The 19,940-nt window shown below is 38.2% G+C and overlaps 1 protein-coding gene and 1 long non-coding RNA gene across 3 annotated transcripts in view; one reads left to right on the top strand and one right to left on the bottom strand.

Moving 5' to 3' along the window:
- The first annotated feature begins 1,218 nt into the window (after window positions 1-1,218).
- LOC124887366 lies at window positions 1,219-3,699 on the top strand. Its single transcript, XR_007044975.1, has 4 exons — window positions 1,219-1,837; window positions 1,984-2,039; window positions 2,502-2,560; window positions 3,359-3,699. It is a non-coding gene; the product is annotated as an uncharacterized LOC124887366 (long non-coding RNA).
- Window positions 3,700-10,009: 6,310 nt separating this feature from the next.
- LOC107842473 (protein FATTY ACID EXPORT 3, chloroplastic) overlaps window positions 10,010-19,940 on the bottom strand; it is a 21,674-nt gene continuing 11,743 nt past the window's right edge. The window contains exons 2-7 of one of the 2 annotated variants that reach the window (XM_016686335.2): window positions 18,609-19,002; window positions 18,263-18,430; window positions 12,332-12,378; window positions 12,190-12,227; window positions 11,165-11,266; window positions 10,010-10,571 (exon numbers count right to left, since the gene is read on the bottom strand). In XM_016686335.2, the coding sequence (XP_016541821.1) occupies window positions 11,176-11,266; window positions 12,190-12,227; window positions 12,332-12,378; window positions 18,263-18,430; window positions 18,609-19,002 (738 nt within the window). In that variant the 3' untranslated portion in view covers window positions 10,010-10,571; window positions 11,165-11,175. Of the gene's footprint in view, window positions 10,699-11,164; window positions 11,267-12,189; window positions 12,228-12,331; window positions 12,379-18,262; window positions 18,431-18,608; window positions 19,003-19,940 lie in introns of both variants that reach the window. The other variant, XM_016686336.2, reaches the window with a different exon arrangement.

The raw sequence follows: 19,940 nt of genomic DNA, 5'->3' as shown, positions 1-19,940 counted from the left end.
CTTTTACTTTTCTTACGCAGTGATAGGTGGTTCTTGGACTGTTCATGAGTCAGCTTGGATTGGTAAGCCTCCTTTTCCCGGATGGCCTACTATTTCATGGTCCAGTTTTGTCATAGACTATTTCTTTGATTACCTTTATGGCTATTGTCGGGGCATGTCCCGACTTAGATTGGTTTTGGTTTGTTTAGAAGCTTTGTGGATTACTGTGGATTGGGAGTTTTTAGACATCTTAAGTAATTTTAAGTTATCTGATATTTCTATCTTGTTATATGTTTGAAATTCATCCGTTGCTAGTTGTATTATGTGTTGTTTGGCTAGGTAGAGGGGGTGGTCTTCGGTCCTTGGTAGACTTGAGATACCGTCACGACCAGACCTTGGTTTGGATCATGACAAATACCTTAGTCCTTTCGAATATCAGTTTAGTAGATCCACGTCAGCCAGTGTTTGTACCCTTGCCAAGGTATTGAACACCCTACTAGCTGGGGTTATAGGTTAGACCTCGGTTAGCTCAGATATGGGTATGTCGATTATTAGTAGCTCCTATAATCCACATCCAACAGTTCAGATTCAGATACTTGCATGACCTTGTATTCAGTTATTCAGTTTATTAGACAATACATGTTCATTACTTGCATGACCTTGTATTCTGAGTGATTGTTTCTGACAGTCCTGATTGATAACCGGGTGACTGTATCTAACAGTTATGGTTCTATAGAACTGATCTGAGTTCTATACTGAGACTGAAACTAAACTGAAACTGTAGGAGGTAATCATCTAACCAACATTCCCGTCCAACCTGTAACCCCAGTTGGAAGGGTATTAGTACCATGCCATGGGTAAAGACAAGTTGTCAGTTAACCCTCTCTGACAGGAAGCTCTTTTGTCAACCCTCCCTGGAAGAAAAACTCAAACGAGATGTATCAACCCTAGTTTGGCAGGAAGATATCTCAACCTACGCTGGCTACGTATTCTTGTAATGCAGAGATTACTACTAGGGGCCAAACCCTATGTTGTCAGGAAACCCCCATCCCTGGGTTCGCTCGGTGTTGAATCCTACTCCCAACTGAATAAATACTAAACTGATTTCTAGTCCACACTAGGCTTGACTAATCTATTACTGATCATACTGTCTAAGTGAACTGAACTGAGCTCACTGTGTTCCGCTAACTGGCAAAATATGTAACACCTTATATTTTTGTGTGTACTTGTTCTATTTATATGGAACTTGATATATCTTTGTGGTGTAGATAGAGTTCTAAATACTTCCCATGTGGTTTAATGTGACCAAGTATATACAAATTTTAAGTTAGATTAAAGAGTTAAGAACTAAAAATTGAGTATTTTGTTAAGGTGCTTTCTTGACTTACTTAAGCTAGTAGGTGGATCACTTACTTGAGATGTTTGGACCAAGTTAATGGGATCAAGACCATGTATCAGATTAGGCCTTATATTAATGTACTCATTTGAGCCCAAATTAAGTAAAAGAGAAAGAAAATGGAGAAAAGAGGCCCAATACTCAAATCAGCCAAATAACAAGTTAAAGAGAAGAAAAGGAGGAAAAATTAGTAGCTAAGGCCCAATAGTTTTTGATCCATAAAGGCCCAATATATTGGGAAATTGTATACATCAATTACTTGACAAAATATGGCCCAAAATTAGTCAATAAATTCGTCCAAGAGCAGCTCCTATTTATGGATTGAAATCAGCAATTTTTCTCATTTTAACTTAGACAAAATTTCCAGCTTTCTAGGTTTTTCTCTTTTGTTCTCTCTTGGCTATGAAACAACCCTATAATTCCACAAGGGTTATTGGTATTGACCTTCCTTCCAAGCTAAAGGTAAGTGAACAATTCATGAGTTTGTACTATGGAAACTATGTGTTCTTTAAGATTAATTTCCGGACAACCCTCTCTATAAGTTTGGCCAGTCCATTGTTCTTAGTTATTAAGGGATTTCTCTTTTCTCTTTTGATGTATGTGTGAAGGGATTAAGCTATTGAGGAAATACACATTAAGACACTAAAATACCAAGTAAATCAAGGTATGGTTGTTGTCCACTTTTGTCCTTTTTCCATATACATGTGTTGATAGAGGATTGCACATATTGGGTTGCTATTAAAGGACGATTGGGTGTTGTTGCGGACTGTTTTGTGTGTTTGTGTTGTGGGCTGCCCGGTTGCTATTGGGAAAAGGTGTGATTAGTTTGTATTGAATTATAGAAGATGGATGTGGTGATACACCACAGAATTTATGATTGTGTATGTCTATTGCTCATTTCATTTTGTGTGTGTTGATTGGAAGGTGAAATAAAGCCGAGGTTGTGTCAGGGGATATTATATAAATATGTATGGTATGTGGCTGTAATTGGAGTATAAGAGGGTTAAAGTGACACTCTTTGTTGATAAATTAAGGGCTTACTTCCTGGCCACTAGTTTGGTGAAGTTAAATAGCCAAAATGTGACGTTTGGTTGCTAATATTAGTTTGCCATATATTTCATTGTAGATAAGTAATCTAAAAGTGCGGGAAGTCGAGTTGGGATGGTATTGGAGTTTTACAACCAGGTATGTAAGGCATACTCTATTTTGCACTCTTGGCATGGAAACGGATACTTGTTCCATCGAGTAAGCTTCCAAGGTCATCCGAAAACACGTGCTACATAATAGCACCTATGATATCCCATGTTACTAATGAACTTATTCCCACTCTCTAATGTATTAAACCACCTCGATACATGCTTGCTACCTATTCTACATGCCTATTTTCACTAGTAAATTTCAGAATTTCTCCAATTACTCAAATAAGACCCATGTGTTATTTTTAGCTCCTAAACACTTCAGTAGTGTGCCAACAACTCCTACTTCATTGTTATTGCATTGATTTCCTATTTACATGTCTCTTATTGATAGATCATTGTTTCAAGGTACCATAAGGTTATGACCACCAAAGTAACAATCTTAAAAGGCTAATTAAACTAAGTAATGGAAATCTATAAAACGGGTGGCAGCTCAGGGGCATAAGCCTATCATGGGCTGATCCCGATAATTTATATGTAGGTGGTAGCTCAGGGGCATAAGCATAGCATGGGCCGATCCTGATTTATTATTTACCACTAATCATCTGGTCATTTGTATCGTATGGATTACAAAGATAATGAAGTAAGAAGGTAAAAGGAAGAAAGAAATGTTATGTACCCTGTTCCACAAGTAATGTAAAGGTGGTCTACTAGCACTATTCTTACACTTGTTCCATATTTTTAGTGAGCCTTTATGTCATGTATTGTTACTTTTCCGCCTTGCATACTCAGTACATTTTTTTCGTACTGACTCCCTTTCTGGGGGGACTTATATTTCATACTACAGGCACAGGTGCTTCGGCAAACACGCCTCCTCAGTAGGAGCCCAGGATATCCATCTGCTATTGGTGAGCTCCAATTTGCTTCGGGGCTTTTCGAGTCGGTTCCATATATTTTTGGTATTGTATAAAAGTTAATAGTATGGTGAGGGTTTGTCCCGACCTTAGCTAAATTTTGTGTATCATCTAGAGGCTTGGTAGACCAATGTAAAGTTAAGCATGGTAGTGTGTTATCTTGTAGATGTTATGGCCCCAACGGCAAAGTCTATTATGTATATAGTTTTAGGGCTTGTCGTTTATATTTTTTTTTCATTAAGGCATTATATCCGTATATGGAAAAACCTTTGCCTATTATAGTTCCATGCATGTGAATTCCAAGGTTATAGGTTGGTTCTCTCGGGCCTTCACAGCTACGGGTGCCTGTCCGCCCCAATAGGATTTGAGGTGTGACAAAATACTACCGAGTTATGTCGACTAACTGAGTTTACTGAGTTCTGAACTGAATACTGAACTGAGACTGTGACTGATTACTGAGTACTATTGTTCGTGACACTACTGAGACTGTTCTGTAACTATTGTACCTCTAGGTAAACAGCTAAATTGTCGGGTATTAAATACCCCCAAGACTCGATAGGTTGAAAAGTAAAGCATAGAGTAAACTTGAAAAGCATAACACTGTGCACTTGTTCATAACTCATCCATGGAGATATTTTATCAAACACTTGTAATGCATAAGTTTACACATATACTAGTATGTCATGATTTTTCCCCATTTAATTCACATGAGTATTTCAACAAACACTTGGGGAGCACTAATATGCACATGATACTAAACAACATGTAGGCATCATAACATCAATTCACAAATTCAATGGCTTCAACATGGATTCACATGATACTACCACACATGATAATCAATTACACATAAATCTTGTAACAAACCATGCATTAGAAACTCAATAAACATTATAATCATGAATACACTTAAATCTAATCATGAAAATCATGACATCAATCTACATGAATTTTTAAAAGAGTTTCTTGGACTCCAAGGGTGGAAGGAACTTAATGCTTGAATTCTTGTAGATTGATGGTGAAATCCTTGGAATTTTAATCTTGAATTGAAAGCCCTAGGGTTTGCTCTTGGGTAATTTGGGAGAGAATGAGTGTAATTGCTTTGAGAGGGCTAAATTTCGTGTTTTTTGGGGCTGAATAGGGGTGGAAAAATTATCCAATTAACCCTATGGACGCGGTTTTTTAATGACTGAAACTGACCTAGCGACGTGCAACTGATGCGTTGCATTGATAAGATCGATGCTATAGCCGATGCGCCGCATCGAGTCCACGTCGGTTCACTGGAAATTGTAATGGGAGCTGGTGGAAAATATTCATCGACGCGATAGGCAACGCGACGCATCGAGATCGCATTGATACACTAGTTTGGTCTCCCAAACATACTTCAAATGATGTCCAAAAAATCCAAAACTCGTTTGAGAACACCTACTGATATTTCTGATCATGAAGCAACTCAAAGATCGACATTTAATGGTCATTAGGGTTACGAAATAAGATCGCCAACTATGAAGGCTAAAATAACTCTAAGATTGAGTACTTAGCTAAAATTTTCTAAGTCTGGGGCCTCTTAACCAACTTTAAAGGACTGAATCAAGCTTAAGATTTTGCAGGGTCTTACAGTATCAGTAATTCTTTTTGTTTTATTTAAGTTTTAGATAGTTAGAGTTAGTTGGGGGGAGACTTTTAGACATACAGTTAGATGTTCATCTTTGTGGTTTTAAACTCAGATATTGTCGTTGGTTTTGATTATTATTTCATCATTCAATTCAGCTTTTGTATAGTAGTTTTATAAGTCATTTTCACTATTCTTAGTGTCATACTAGGTCATAGGTTGGGATCACTTGCGACTCTAAGCACCGTGTTACGATTAAGGGGTAGTCTCAGATTGTGACAGATCTCATCATATAAAAGTGTTCTAAAAGATCAAAACCCACTGTAGAAAGGACATGTGAAGGATCTACGAAGAATTTTTGTAGCATAGACACATAGTAGACTGGATGTCAGATAACTCTAGATGTAACTCCACCTCGAAGGACCTAGACAACTCTGTGTATAACTCTATGAGGTCTGAAATACTTGTGGCTTAGATTTACCTTTCTTTTTGAATCATGTAATTCTTTCATAGATGGTATTTTTAAGAACACTCAGTCATCAATCTGAAACTCTAAGTCTCTACGACACATTTGCATATGAGTTTTGTTAGTGCTAAGAAGTTTTTCAGTTATTCCTCATCATCTTAACTTTCTCAACTACTTAGTGAACTAGATCTGGTCCAAATATTTATGTCTCCCCATCTTGGAACCAACCAATAATTGATTTGTATTGTCCCTCATATAGAGCCTCAAATGGATCCATTCTAATACTGGAGTGATAGATGTCATTATAGGCAAACTCTTTCAGAGGCATACGACTATCCCAATTTCCTTCAAAATCCAGCATACATGCTTTTAATATGTCTTAGTCTAAATGGTGCATTGGACTTGGTTTGTCTGTAGATGAAATTAGTGTTGAGGCTCACTTGCGTGCCTACAAGTTTTGGAACAATCTCCAGAAGTGTGTTGAAAATGAGAACTTCTATATGAAATAATGGACATTGGGGTCCCAAGTAGGCAAACAATCTATTCATGTACAACTTGACAAAATCTTCAATTGCACTGGTGGATTTAACTATTAAAAAGTGAGCTGATTTGGTCAATGGATCAACAATTTCCCAAATGGAGGAATGTATCTAAAAAGAGAAGGCAAATTTTTGACAAAGTCCACATTAATATCCTCCCATTTCCATACTAAAATGCCTATGGTCTATGCTAGGTCATTGGGACTCTAATTCTCTAGTTTTACTTGCTAACAATTAGAGAAGTGTGCCACATACTCGGCTATATCTTTCTTCATGTTACTCCACCACTAGAACTCTTTTAAGATTATGATACATTTTAGTGTAGCCGAAGTGAATCGAACAACGAGATAAATGTGCTTCATCCATAATCTATTGTTTCAACCTATCTATATCGAGAACACATAGCCTACTTAGACATCTCAAGGTGTCATCACTTGCTATATCAAATATTATAACCCTATGATTTCAAACCCTTTTTCTGTATTAGGGTAATAAAGAATCATCATATTATCTCTCTTCACCAATGCCACTAATAGTGACAAGGTCGTATTTAATACGCCAACACCATAATCTTCAGAATTAGAAGTCAGATTCCTAGGGTTAGTCTATGAAAATCTCAGGGTACTTCATGTTGGCCAGTTGATAAATGTGTTATATTTTTCATAGACAATCGATTAAGAGCATATGCTACAACATTAGTTTTATCTGGGTAGTAGAGAATCCTGACATCGTAGTCTTTCAACTGCTCTGGCCACCTCTTTTGCTTCAGAGTCAACTCTTTTTGTTTGAAGAGTTTAAAGACTTATGATCTGCCAACATGAACCCCATATCCTAAGCGTAAGCACAACTGCTGTAAGATCTAAACCATAAGTGAGATAATTAAGTTCATGCTTTTTCAATTATCGAGAAGTCTATGATATAACCTTGCCCATGTTACATAATAATGAAACCTAGGACAACACCTAAAGTGCCATAATAAACGGCACAACCTTATGTGCCCTCTAGTAAGACCAATATTGGCACTATAGTAAATTTGTCTTTCAACTCTTGGAAGCTTCTTTCACAAGCATCGAAATATTGAAACTTAGTTGGTTTTTGCCTCATGTCAACGGGATAGAAATAGAGGAAAACCCCTCCACAAATCTCATGTAATAGTCGGCTAGTACTAAGAAATTACGTACCTCAGTTGGAGTGGTTGCTCGAGGTCAACGCTTCACGACCTCTATATTTTTAAAGTCTATTATTATTCCTTCAAAAGACACCACATGGCCAAGAAAAGTTATTGAGTTCAACTAAAACTCATATTAGAAAACTTAGCATACATTTGGTACACTCTATCTTTTTAAAGTCCACTCTTATGCCTTCTACAGACACCACATGGCCAAGAACAGTTATTGAGTTCAACCAAAACACATATTTAGGAAACTTAGCATATAGTTGGTGCTCTCTAAGTGTTTATAGTACCAATCTCAAATGATGTACATGCTCTTTTGTATCACGTAGAGTTGTTCAAAATCAAAATGTAACTGATAAACCAATCGCAAAATTTTCTTATTGACATATTGATATTGGGTTGTTGGATAAACAACTGGTGAATGTATTAGAATTTTACAATTAACGGCTTAGTGGTGTAGTGGACTACTCAACTTCCTTATCAGATAGACCGCTAACTCATTAAAAAATAACATACTTACACTTTTATCGGATAGACTGCTAACTCATTACAAAATAGCATACTTACACTTTTATCCCTAGGTATGTATATTACATAATATTAATCCAAATGCTCCATTAACTTAGTATTCTGAACTTTGTTGCTCATTCTTGCTTTTCATTTTATTTTGGTGGTTCTCAAGTGTTAACTATTTTTAGTCTTACTTTTTTTCCCTGTTACTACATTTAACATAGTGAAAGAAGTCCTCTTCTTTGTAAGGAGCATAAATTTTATTGAAAAGTATCGTGAAGCTTAGGCATCCGTCTAATCAACGGTGCAGGAGTTTTTTCACATATTTTTCTACCAAGACTGGATAAGCTCTTCCACTTCTAGGTTGCACAAGTGACTAAAAAATGAGGGGTAGGGGCGGAGGAGGAGGGGGACTATTGTATAGGGTAAAAATTGAGCCAGAGTCGGGCCAAATAAGGGAAGGACACATGGAGATAGTGACACATCAGATCTGCATTTGTTTTTATTAAGATTTAGATATTTGAATTTGAATGCATATCTGAATGATTAAGATGTTGTCTTCAGATCTGAAATCTGAATGGTTAAGACTATTTATTTTTCAACATCTGAATATGCAAAATTTATTTATTTGCATATACAATAAAAAAATATAATTCAAATAAAATTTAATTATATATTAGAAAAATATTTGATTTAATACAATAAAATTATTATTTGTTTGAAAAAAAAACTATACCCCCTCTGTTTAAAAAGAATGACCTACTTTCCTTTTTAATCCATTTAATAAAGTATGACCCTTTCCTTTTTTGACAATACTTTAATTTCAACTTTCCACATGATATGTTTAGGACCACACGATTAAAGGTCATTTTAGTACATTTGACACAACTTTAATTTAAGGCCACAAGATTCAAAAGTCTTCTTTATTTTCTTAAACTTTGTGCCAAGTCAAAGTAAGTCATTCTTTTTTAAACGGAGGGAGTATTTATTAGTGATAATGGAGATGATTTGTAATGGTGATGGTGCTGGTAATGATTGATGTTAGTTATTAGCAATGTTGGTTGCAATAGTTGTGATGATAGAGTTGTTTGCTATTGTAGTAACTATTATAATGGTGACGATTGGTAGTGGTGGTGGTAGTAATGTGAAGTTGATTGATGTTAGCAGTTGGCAGTCTTGATTATGATAGCTTAAAAATGAATGCATGATGGTCGACTATATGTTGGTGGTAGTTGGAGATGATGTTAGCTGTGATGGTGGAGATGATTATTAGTAGAGATATGTTGTAGTAATGAAGGTGGTTGAAGCGGTGTTAGAGGTGGCGACACTGATAACAATGGTAATGGTGGTGGTGGCCCATGAATGTGTGGATGTTGATGATGTGTTAGTGGTAGTACTAGTTGTGATAGATGAGTTGTTTAGTGATTGGAATTAGGCGATAGTGGTTGATGATGGTGGTAGTGCTGGCATTGGTGTTGGCGTTGACGGTGGTGATAGCGGCAGATATAATTAAAACAATGGAGGTGATAGATATGGTAGCAACTGAAAATAGTGGTTAGTAGTAATTAAGATTGTGAATGGTGATTGTAATGGTGGAGGTGGTTGGTGGTAGTGATGGTTGGTGGTATGGTGGTGGTTGACAATGGCAGTGTTGTTAGTGATGGTGACTGGTGATCATGGATAGAGTGGTGGTAAATATTATCCAATACAAGACTACCTCTTAATGATTAAGACTTAGTTCTAGATCTGAATGATTAAAACCTATTCAAACCTATTAAAAGTCAAAATTTTAATGAAAAACAAATGCACTTAATGGGCTGAGAACTGGATCAGTCAGATTCAGACCTCCATTAAGTGCAAACAAACGAGGCCTAAGTCAAGCGTGGTTTGACACCAAATATGCTCTTAAGTAATCAAAAGAGTTAGTGTTATTCTGGAATATCTAGGGCTCTAGGCACTTTAGTCTGGTGACGAATTTTCTAGAGCTATGAAACTTGATGGTGGGTTGCACTAAGGACGATGCCCAACTGTCGTCGAAAGATCCGCAATTCACTTTTCTATTACTGCAAAATAATTAAGCACTAAGAACATAAACAAATTTTCACATAACCAAGTTCAGCCCAACCCACACATCTGACATCCCTAATTTTAACTGCCAAAAAGTTGGAGAAAAGTGAATTCCAGAGCTTTGCCTACTATTATAAGGCCACTGAATAAAATTTGGTTCCACTTTTTCGGAGAAGTGAGTTTAAAAATATGATTTTAGTAGCATAGTAAGCACGATTAGTTGTACAACTAGTCAATTGTCCTAATGTGATTTTGCACGAACATTACAAAAGTTTCGTCTGATGCTTACAAACCCAATTTGAACACTTAATTCCTCGAAATGATGATAACTAATGCAGAAATGCCACTAATCTGAGCAAAGATACATTGCCTTAATACACCAACCAACGTCCTCAAAGAAAGAAATCTTCCTCGAGTAAGAACCTAACAGTCGTCTTAAAGATGTTCAAGGGATTGCATGATCCCTGCTCGTTTCTTGTCTGCAAGATCTGAACTCAGTACTATTCAGTAAGGGGAAATAGCGCACAACCACCATAGTTGCAACACTTATGAGGCCCATTAACTTAGGCAAACAGAAAAATGTATCCTTGTCCAGCAGATCACCCAATTTGCACAAGCAGATTTATTTATTTATCTAGTACTAGTTGTTGGATCCTTCATAGCGTTCAGAGCACAAGAGATGCAGCATAACGTCGCTCATACATTGGGCAATTATCTACCAGATTGAGATTGGTGGGAACTTGACTTCCCTGCAACTCCTATAGCACATGTTTCTTGCCTGGACCGTTAAGCAGGAATAAACAATTAGAGAAAGTCACACCCTATATGAACTTTTCTGGAACTCTAGATAGGGCAGCCGCATAAAAGCATCCAAGAGGATTCCAAGAAGATAGATTCCGTTAGACCTGTTGTTACAAGGGTCTAATAAATGCAGGAAAGGTGAAAATAAGGATTAAATGTAACTCTTTTATTTATTAATTATTTTGTTTGTGTATTTTCTAGTAGTTACTTAGCAGTTAATTAGCAGTTTAGGCAGATATTTGTGTAAAATCGCACTAGGAAAAAGGAAGACAGTTTTCTGTAGGATTTTCTCCGACAGATTTGGAGGTTAAGGTACTCGAAATACCTTGGTTGTTAGATGCACTGAAGTTATTTCTCTATTTGTATAACTTATTCTATTTGTTGGTGACAGTAACGAACAATTGAAGTGTTGCTCTTATTTATATGGTGTTTGGAAGTTTACAGAATTAAGGTTAGGAAGTTTCTAGGTTCCTAACAGATCCAGAGGAACATTTTTTCGGATAATTTGCTACAGAAAACATGCTCATGTAATGTACAATTTAGCAAGAAGAGGATGTACATTAACATTACCTAGAATTAGTTTAGTTATCCGTCTGTGGTGCCGAGTTTGAATCCTTTGTCTGCTCACCATCCTTTAAGATCCTATAAGCATAGAATGCTGCCACCCCTCCACTACACACAGCAAAAGCCAAAAATAACAGCAATGTGAGCACCTGAGATACAACAATCTACAATGCCAGGGAACATTACGCGTTCTTTCAAAATATTCACATAGCTTCATCACTTTTTCAGGAGATACAATAACTACTAAACCTCAAACTAAGCTAGAAAACTTATGTATGAAAATATATTAAGCAGCAGCTAAAGGAAGCAAGCAAAAAAACTTAGATCATGAAGACAGAGTGCAATGGTGGTACAGAAGTTTTTTTCTATTAAGATGAAAATCAAGTTATTCACTTTCAACAAGGGAAAATCATTTTTAAAAATTAATACTCCTTGTGTCACGATTTATTGATGCACGTTCCTTTTAAGTCTATCCATAAAGAATGAAATATTTTTATATTTTTGGAAACAATTTTTTTTTTTGAAACTGGTAACTTTATTTTGGAAACAATTTAACTTTAAACTTTTCACTTTACCCTTAATACAATAGATTTATAACAAAACAAATATCTATGGCTTGTTTTATAGCACAAACTTCAAGTCTTCCTTTCGTTCTTAAACTTCATGCTTAGTCAAAGTGCAATACACAAATGGGGATGGAAAGAGTGATAAATATTATTTCATAAACAACAGAGAGCAAAGGTTTCTCCCGGGACTTGACGAACTCCGATGCACTTGTTTGTCATGTTCTAAGAAAAAATGTTAATCCTACTGCCAGTAGCAAGTATATGAGATAACTGCATCTAGAGCTTAATAGCATCATGACAAACCCCTCTTTTCCCTCCCCCTCCCTCGTGTCAAATCCTTATTTCCATCTATTTGGACAAAATAGAAAGAATATTTTGAAAGGACAATGAGCAAAACTAAACAAGCAAAGTAACAAATAGAGTGTCGCATTAAAAAAGGAATGCTGGGGCTAGAAATATGGAAACCTGATGATGGCTGTAATAAAATTGAAAATAAACGGTCTCTGCAATGCAAGAGAATAAGTTGTCAGAAATCATTGCTTAAACATTATTGAACAAGAACAACTGGATAAGGACTCTACAGAGGAGGAAGAAAAGAAAGGCATACCTGCAACAGCAAGCGAAATTCTCGGACAAATAAGATGGTAGCAATTGCTGCAAAAAGAGAAGCATGTAACACGTAAAGCAATGGCGTAAAAAATGACAACACAGAGAACAGGTAAAGCATTGCTGCACTGATCAATACATAATGTGAAATATGAGTAACATATTCCAGCATTACATTACAATCACAAATAAAAGAGAGGGTGGAGGGAGGTAATTTGAAAATTTCGGAGTGGATAAAGTTTTGAAATCCCTAAACTAACCTATTAGAGTAGCTCAGTGTATACCCTTAATGTAGCAAGGATGCTGCCAGCTCTGGAGTAAATTGCAGCTCACAACCACAATGGGAAGCAAAACAAACTTTGGAAAGCTTTATTGAGATAAAAAGAAATAGTTTTGTTTTTATTCTTTTGGGTTCGTAACTGAGACTAACAGTTGTGCACATAGAAACAACATTTGGCTTGTTTTGAACAGAACCTGGGCCTCCTCAGTTAGAAAGAACATCATCGCATCTTTTAGCTGCCTCAGACAATTGGTGAAATTGTCACAGATGAACCTCCTAAAATGATCAAAATTCTGTTTCCACAACTTTAAGTTAATAACAGGGAAAAGGCATAGTACCACCCTAAACTATAGGCGAAATCCTACACACACCTTAACTTTACCTAAGCCTATTACCCCCTAAACTATTTTAAAGTGTAATAAATACACCTTTTGGTGCTGAGGTGGCAGAGAGAGTGTTCACTCTGTTGGAAGCAAGTGAGGCGAAAAAAATGAGAAATAATCTATTGAATATTGAACACATGTCCTTTTTCTTGATAATTAATTTTCTTGAACACGTCCTTTTTCAATTGGACATTTTACTATTAATTATTAGTACACATAATCATTAACATCAAAACAAATATATATATAATTAGTTTTCTTTCCTATTTTTTGCGTGTAGTTGTGGCTGTGGGCGGTAATGGGTGGTTAGGGTCATGTCAGAGGGGGTTGGGGCGTGGGGCTGTGGCGGGGGCGGGAGATGGGGGGAGGGCGGGAGTGGGTGGGAGGCCAAGGTTTGGCCGAGGGGGGGGGTAGTGGGGGGCGCGTGGATAGCGACGGTAGGCTGAGGGTTGGGTCTTGGAATATAGGGACCCTTCAGGGGAAGTCCATAGAGCTGGTGAAGATTCTTAGGAAGAGACCAAGTGGGTAGGGTCTAAGGCTAGGGATGTGGACGGTTACAAGCTGTGGTACTCTGGGAGCGACAGGCGTAGGAATGGAGTTGGCATCTTGGTAGATGAAGAGCTTAGAGGTCAGGTAGTGGAGGTGAAGAGGATCAACGATAGGTTGATGACTATCAAGTTGGTCATTCGGGGGTTTACCCTGAACGTGTGTAGTGCCTATGCGCCGCATGTGGGATCGGAGGGGGAGGAGAAGATGCGGTTCTGGGAGGCCTTGGAGGACGTGGTGAGAGGCGTGCCCAGTTCGGAGAAGATTGTGGTAGCAGGGGATTTCAACGGGCACATCGGGGCGCTACCGGGAGGCTTTGGGGATGTGCATGGAGGTTTTGGTTTTGGGGAGAGAAATGAAGAGGGGGCGACCCTATTGGAGTTTGCGAGGGCGTTTGGGCTGGTGGTGGTGAACTCGGGCTTCCCGAAGAAGGACGACCACCTGATCACTTTTCGGAGCGCGGTAGCCAGGACCCAGATTGACTTCTTGTTGCTTAGGAAAGGGGATAGGGCGCTGTGTAAAGATTGTAAAGTCATCCCGAGTGAGAACCTTTCGACCCAACATAGGCTCTTGGTTATGGATTTGGGTATGAAGAAGAATAAAAAGAGGAGGAGTAAGGAGTGTAGACCGAGAATTAAGTGGGGCGGTTTGACGCCAGTGAATGCGTGGGAGATAGGGGAGAGGTTGGCGGGAATGGGGGTGTGGGAGTGTAGGGGGGACGTGGATAATATGTGGGACAGGGCGGCAGCGTGCATCAGGGAAAATGCAAGGGAGGTGTTGGGTGTTTCTAGGGGCCGGGCCGGACATCATCGGGGGGATTGGTGGTGGAATGAAGAGGTGGGGAAGAAAGTGGAGACCAAGAAAGAGTCGTATGCTAAGTTGGTGGAAAGTAAGGACGAAGAAGAGAAGCGGGTAAACAGGAAAGAGTACAAGCTAGCAAGGAAGGAGGCGAAGTCAGCGGTCACGGCAGCTAAGACGGCTGCTTTTGAGAGCTTGTATGCAGGGTTACAGGGGAAAGGAGGGGAGAAAAAGTTGTTCCGACTCGCTAAGGCTAGGGAGAGGAAGGGTCGTGACCTCGATCAGGTGCGGTGCATTAAGGGGGAGGACGGTAGAGTGTTGGTGGAGGACGGCCACATAAAGAAGAGATGGCAGTCGTACTTTCATAGGCTCTTGAATGACGAGGGGGACAGAGCTATTGTGTTAGGGGAACTGGAGCACTCAGGGGAGTGTCGGGATTTTAGCTATTGTAGACGTTTTAAGGTAGACGAGGTTAGACAGGCAGTCCGCAGGATGCGAAGGGGTAGGGCGACGGGGCCGGATGAGATACCGGTGGAGTTTTGGAAGTTCGTTGGAGAGGCTGGTGTAAGGTGGTTGACTGCATTGTTCAATGAAATTTTCAGGACAGCAAAGATGCCCGAGGCGTGGAGGTGGAGTACCATGATCCCCCTCTATAAGAATAAGGGGGACATTCAGTGTTGTAATAACTATAGGGGGATTAAGTTACTGAGTCACTCTATGAAGATCTGGGAGAGAGTGGTCGAGGTGAGGCTGAGACGGATAGTGTCTATCTCGGAAAACCAGTTCGGATTTATGCCCGGCCGCTCGACGACGGAGGCAATTCACCTGGTACGGCGGTTGGTGGAGCAATATAGGGAAAGGAAGAAGGATTTGCACATGGTGTTCATCGACCTAGAAAAGGCGTACGACAAAGTCCCCAGGGAGGTGCTTTGGAGATGCTTGGAGGTGAGTGGAGTACCGCAGGCATATAGCAGAGTAATTAAGGATATGTATGAGGGAGCGAAAACCCAGGTGAGGACGGCGGGAGGAGACTCAGAGCATTTCACTGTCCTGACAGGATTGCATCAGGGATCTACTCTTAGTCCCTTTTTGTTTGCGCTAGTAATGGATGTGTTAACGCGGCGTATCCAAGGGGAGGTGCCGTGGTGTATGCTTTTTGCAGACGATGTAGTCCTGATAGATGAGACGCGAGGGGGTGTGAACGACAAATTAGAGCTGTGGAGGCAAACTCTGGAGTCTAAAGGGTTCAGGGTGAGCAGAACCAAGACAGAGTATGTGGAATGTAAGTTTAATGACGTAAGGCGAGAGAATGAGGTAGTGGTGAGGCTAGAAGCGCAGGAGGTAAAGAAAAGGGATAAGTTCAAGTACCTCGGGTCCGTGATCCAGAGTAACGGTGAGATTGACGAGGATGTCTCGCACCGTATCGGGGCGGGATGGATGAAGTGGAAACTTGCATCGGGGGTGCTGTGTGATAAGAAGGTGCCGCCCAAGCTTAAAGGTAAATTCTATAGGGTGGTAGTCCGTCCGGCCTTGCTGTATGGAGCGGAGTGTTGGCCAGTTAAGAACTCCCACACCCAAAGAATGAAGGTGGCAGAAATGCGGATGTTGCGCTGGATGTGTGGACTGACCCGAAGGGATAGAGCTCGGAATGAGACTATCCGGGAGAAGGTTGGGGTGACTTCAGTGGAGTGTAAGATGCGGGAAGCACGATTGAGATGGTTCGGACACGTGAAGAGGAGGGGCATGGATGCCCCGGTCCGTAGGTGTGAGAGGCTAGCGTTGGATGGTTTTAGACGGGGTAGGGGTAGACCGAAGAAGTACTGGGGTGAGGTGATTAGGCGGGACATGGAACAGTTACAGCTTACCGAGGACATGACCCTAGATAGGAAGGTCTGGAAGACGCGAATTACGGCAGAGGATTAGGGCCTGTTCGGGTCGCTAATGTAGGGAGGTAATTGGTGGGGGTGTATTCCTGGTATGATTCCGTATTCAATGTTCTGTTCCGTGTTCCGTGTTCTATGTTTGTTACGAATCTGTGTGCTTTCCTCTGCTTTATATTCCTGCATTCCTGCTTTACTCTGTTTTATATTCCTTATGGCTGCAGTATCTATGTTATGTCATCTGCTTCTGTGCTGTACTATGTGTTTGTTTGATATCTCGTAACTTGAGCCGGGGGTCTTTCGGAAACAGCCTTTCTACTTCATCAGAGGTAGAGGTATGGACTGCGTACATCTTACCCCCCCCAGACCCCACAAAGTGGGAATACACTGGGTTTGTTGTTGTTGTTGTAGTTTTCTTTCTTTCTTTGTAAAATATTTATTTCCCTCCTCACATTTAATTTTTTATTTTCTTTTACTCATTCACTAATTTCTTATCTTTTTTTTTTTATAACCGTGGTGTTCGGGACAGCTTGCACTCACCTCGATTAAATCTACGGAATACCTGTAGACTCCCACCAACAACAAGTACCATGTACCAGATAACTCCGTCTACCAAGGCTAGAACAGATGGGTAGAAATCACCTAGTATTTGTCTCTGCTGGGAGTTGAACCTGAAACCTCATAATGCTCATCCCAACTTCATTGAACCATTAGGCCACACCCTTGGGTGCAAAAAATGAAAAAAATTATGTCTATTTTCTTATTAAAAAAATATTTTTTTTTTAAAAAAGAAGTATCCTTTATTTTTCACGTTTTAACTTTTTTATTTAATTTCCTTCACTTTTTTTTTAAATACTGGGTATGTTATTGTTGTTGTATTTCCTTCACTTTTTTGAGTATGCGTCTGAAATTACTTATTTTAAATACAACGCATTTGGAATTAAATTTGAAATCAAATTCAAAGGAAAGATGGAGAAAATAAAAGCAATAGAAAACAAAAATGAAAAAAAAAAGTGTATTTGAGAAAATTTTAAATACAAGGCCAAGAAAAATAAAAAAAGTTTTTGTATTTGAGAAAATTGTAAACAGAAAGGAAAAGAAATAAAAAAATTATGTGTTTTAACTTATTTTAAATAAAAGGCAAAGAAAAAAGAACTTAAAAAAAAAAAAGAAATTTAAACACGTGGCGGCGCGTGAATACCACCGCAGCTAATTGAATTGGATTGTGGTTCCACGTCAGCATATAAGGTGCAAAGAAATAGAGAGAAAAAAAAAAGTTGTGGGGGGGGGGGGGGGGGGGGGGGGAGAGAACCCCGTAAAGAGAGTGTCCCTGGGATTTTGGTCATAGTTCAAGAGGGTAATTATGCCTTTTCCCTTGATTAAACAAAATGATAAAAATCCAGATTCTGTGAATGCTATCTAGAACAAAGAATGCGAAAGAATTTCCACATCAATATAAGCCAATTAAACCTGAACCCAAATTAGTTCAGATTGGCTGTACGAATACTCTATACCAGTTCAGCTCCATTAAGATCCATTTCATTCAAGCAGCCACTAAAACTAAGGGCACATTTGCATATCAGTACAACAACACCTCCCGAACTAGTTGAGATCAGCTATATGCATCCTTAATATATAATATATTCCACTCAATTTGAAACTGATTCATTCCATCCCGAACTAGTTGGGATCAGCTATATGCATCCTTAATATATATTCCACTCAATTTGAAACTGATTCATTCCAATACTTGATCATTAGTCTTTTGTCTTTTAAGACACATTAGGGATCTCTAGCACTAGATTCTCTGCTTCTTTAACTGTATTCAGATTTCCTATATAATCACATCAGTTCTATATGAAAATTACATGCCAAATTCACAAGCAATTCATGACACCCTTCCCTGAAATCGGTAATAGCAAACTAATATATCGAAGATGCACCAAATAAACCAGATTCTTCTTGTATGAGTTGCAGGTAGGTGTTAGAAAGAGCACATGTGGCGTGAAGAGTAAATAAGGATAGATAGTCTCTCAGATGCTAACCTGCCTGTCCCTTTAAAGCTAGCGAAGTTGACTCTCCACTCTTCCATGATCGTAAACTTGAGATGCTCAAGGCCAAAAGAGTACTTCCAAGTATAACACCAAATCTAAGGGCAGCAATGCTTCCACTTAGCATGAAGTACAAAAAGCCACCAGCAGAAAGAAAAGTTCCTGCAGAGCATGACCAAGGCAACAAAGAAGCTATAGATTTCAAGGCATTGCATGCTTCATTACAAAGAACTTTAAACTAATAGTGACCCAAGCAAATCATAAAACAACTTATACAACCAAAACTTTAGAACTGCACGTCAAACAGTCCCTTACTACTGCAATTGGAAAGATTACATACCATAAGGTATTCCCACATAAAAGTCTCGAACTTTCGATATGTCATTCAATTCATCTGCAGAGGAAGCAAATGTTTCAACAATATCCTTCACTGGTTCAGGGGAGTTATCAGCAGCAGCGGTTAAATATTCTTTACTCTCCTCACTAATTTCCTTTGCAATTATAGTCAAATCGTCTCTTGCCTTCTCCGCTTGAATTTTTAATTTCTCTGAAGTTTCTTTCAAAATGATCATAGCTTTATCAGAATACACCTCATATGCTTCTTCTGACACAGCTTGCACCTTCATTGCTTGTTCTTTAAAGGAAGCTAGGGTCTGTTTCCAGGCTTCTTCTGATGCCTCAGCCTCCTCCTTAAGATCATTATTGTCCTTCTCCAATTCAACATCTGAAGGCTTCTGAAAATATGAAAACTTTTGACTCATAAAAATGAAAGAATTATGCCTAACATCATAAAGATTAATACAGATCAACAAAACATAGTAATACACACCGCTTAACATACTACTCCCGCCCAATAAAAAGTCTTAAATTTGACTTTCTTGAGTTAAGAGTAAAATATTTGAATTGATTATAATATTAAGTTTGCTTGGAAGCTTTTAGACTAATAGCTTAAGATGTAAAGAAAATGGAATTTATATATATAATAAAGGAGAATAGTCTAGCATGATGTTATGTCAAGTGGCATCTTGAGAACTAGCATCTTACAACAAAAACCTATTTTGTTGATTATTAATTAATTCACATTTATCTCATAGCTCTATATATAATAAAGAAGAATAGTCTAGCATGATGTTATGCCAAGTGGCATCTTGAGAATTATAACATCTTACAACAAAAACTTATTTTTGTAGATTATTTATTTCATATTTGGTAAAAAATAACCAAGTTTGACCAAAAAGTCATTTCAAAATAAAAAATATTATGAATAAGATGTCTTCTCTTAAACTATGTAAACAGTTAATCTCTCTCTATATATATAATAAAGGAGAATAGTTTAGCATGATATTCTGTCAAGTGGCATCTTGAGAACTAGCATCTTACAACAAAAACTTATTTTGTTGATTATTAATTAATTCATATTTATTTCATATTTGGTAAAAAAATAATTAGGTTAGACTAAAAAATCATTCCAAAATAAAAAATATTACGAATAAGATGTCATCTCTTAAAATGTGTAAACAGTTAATTTATATAAAAAAAAATAATAATACTGTAAAAAATAAATATTTATGATTTGACTACAATTGAGTAAATAAAAACATTAATACTTATTTAACAAACGTCATCCCTAAAATAAATAATAATATTAAATACAAAAAGTATTTATGATTTC

This window comes from Capsicum annuum, chromosome 9 (genome assembly GCF_002878395.1).
Source record: "Capsicum annuum cultivar UCD-10X-F1 chromosome 9, UCD10Xv1.1, whole genome shotgun sequence".
Lineage (NCBI taxonomy): Eukaryota > Viridiplantae > Streptophyta > Magnoliopsida > Solanales > Solanaceae > Capsicum > Capsicum annuum.
The sequence above is the reverse complement of the archived record's forward strand: the minus strand, read 5'-3'. Positions and strand labels throughout refer to the sequence as shown.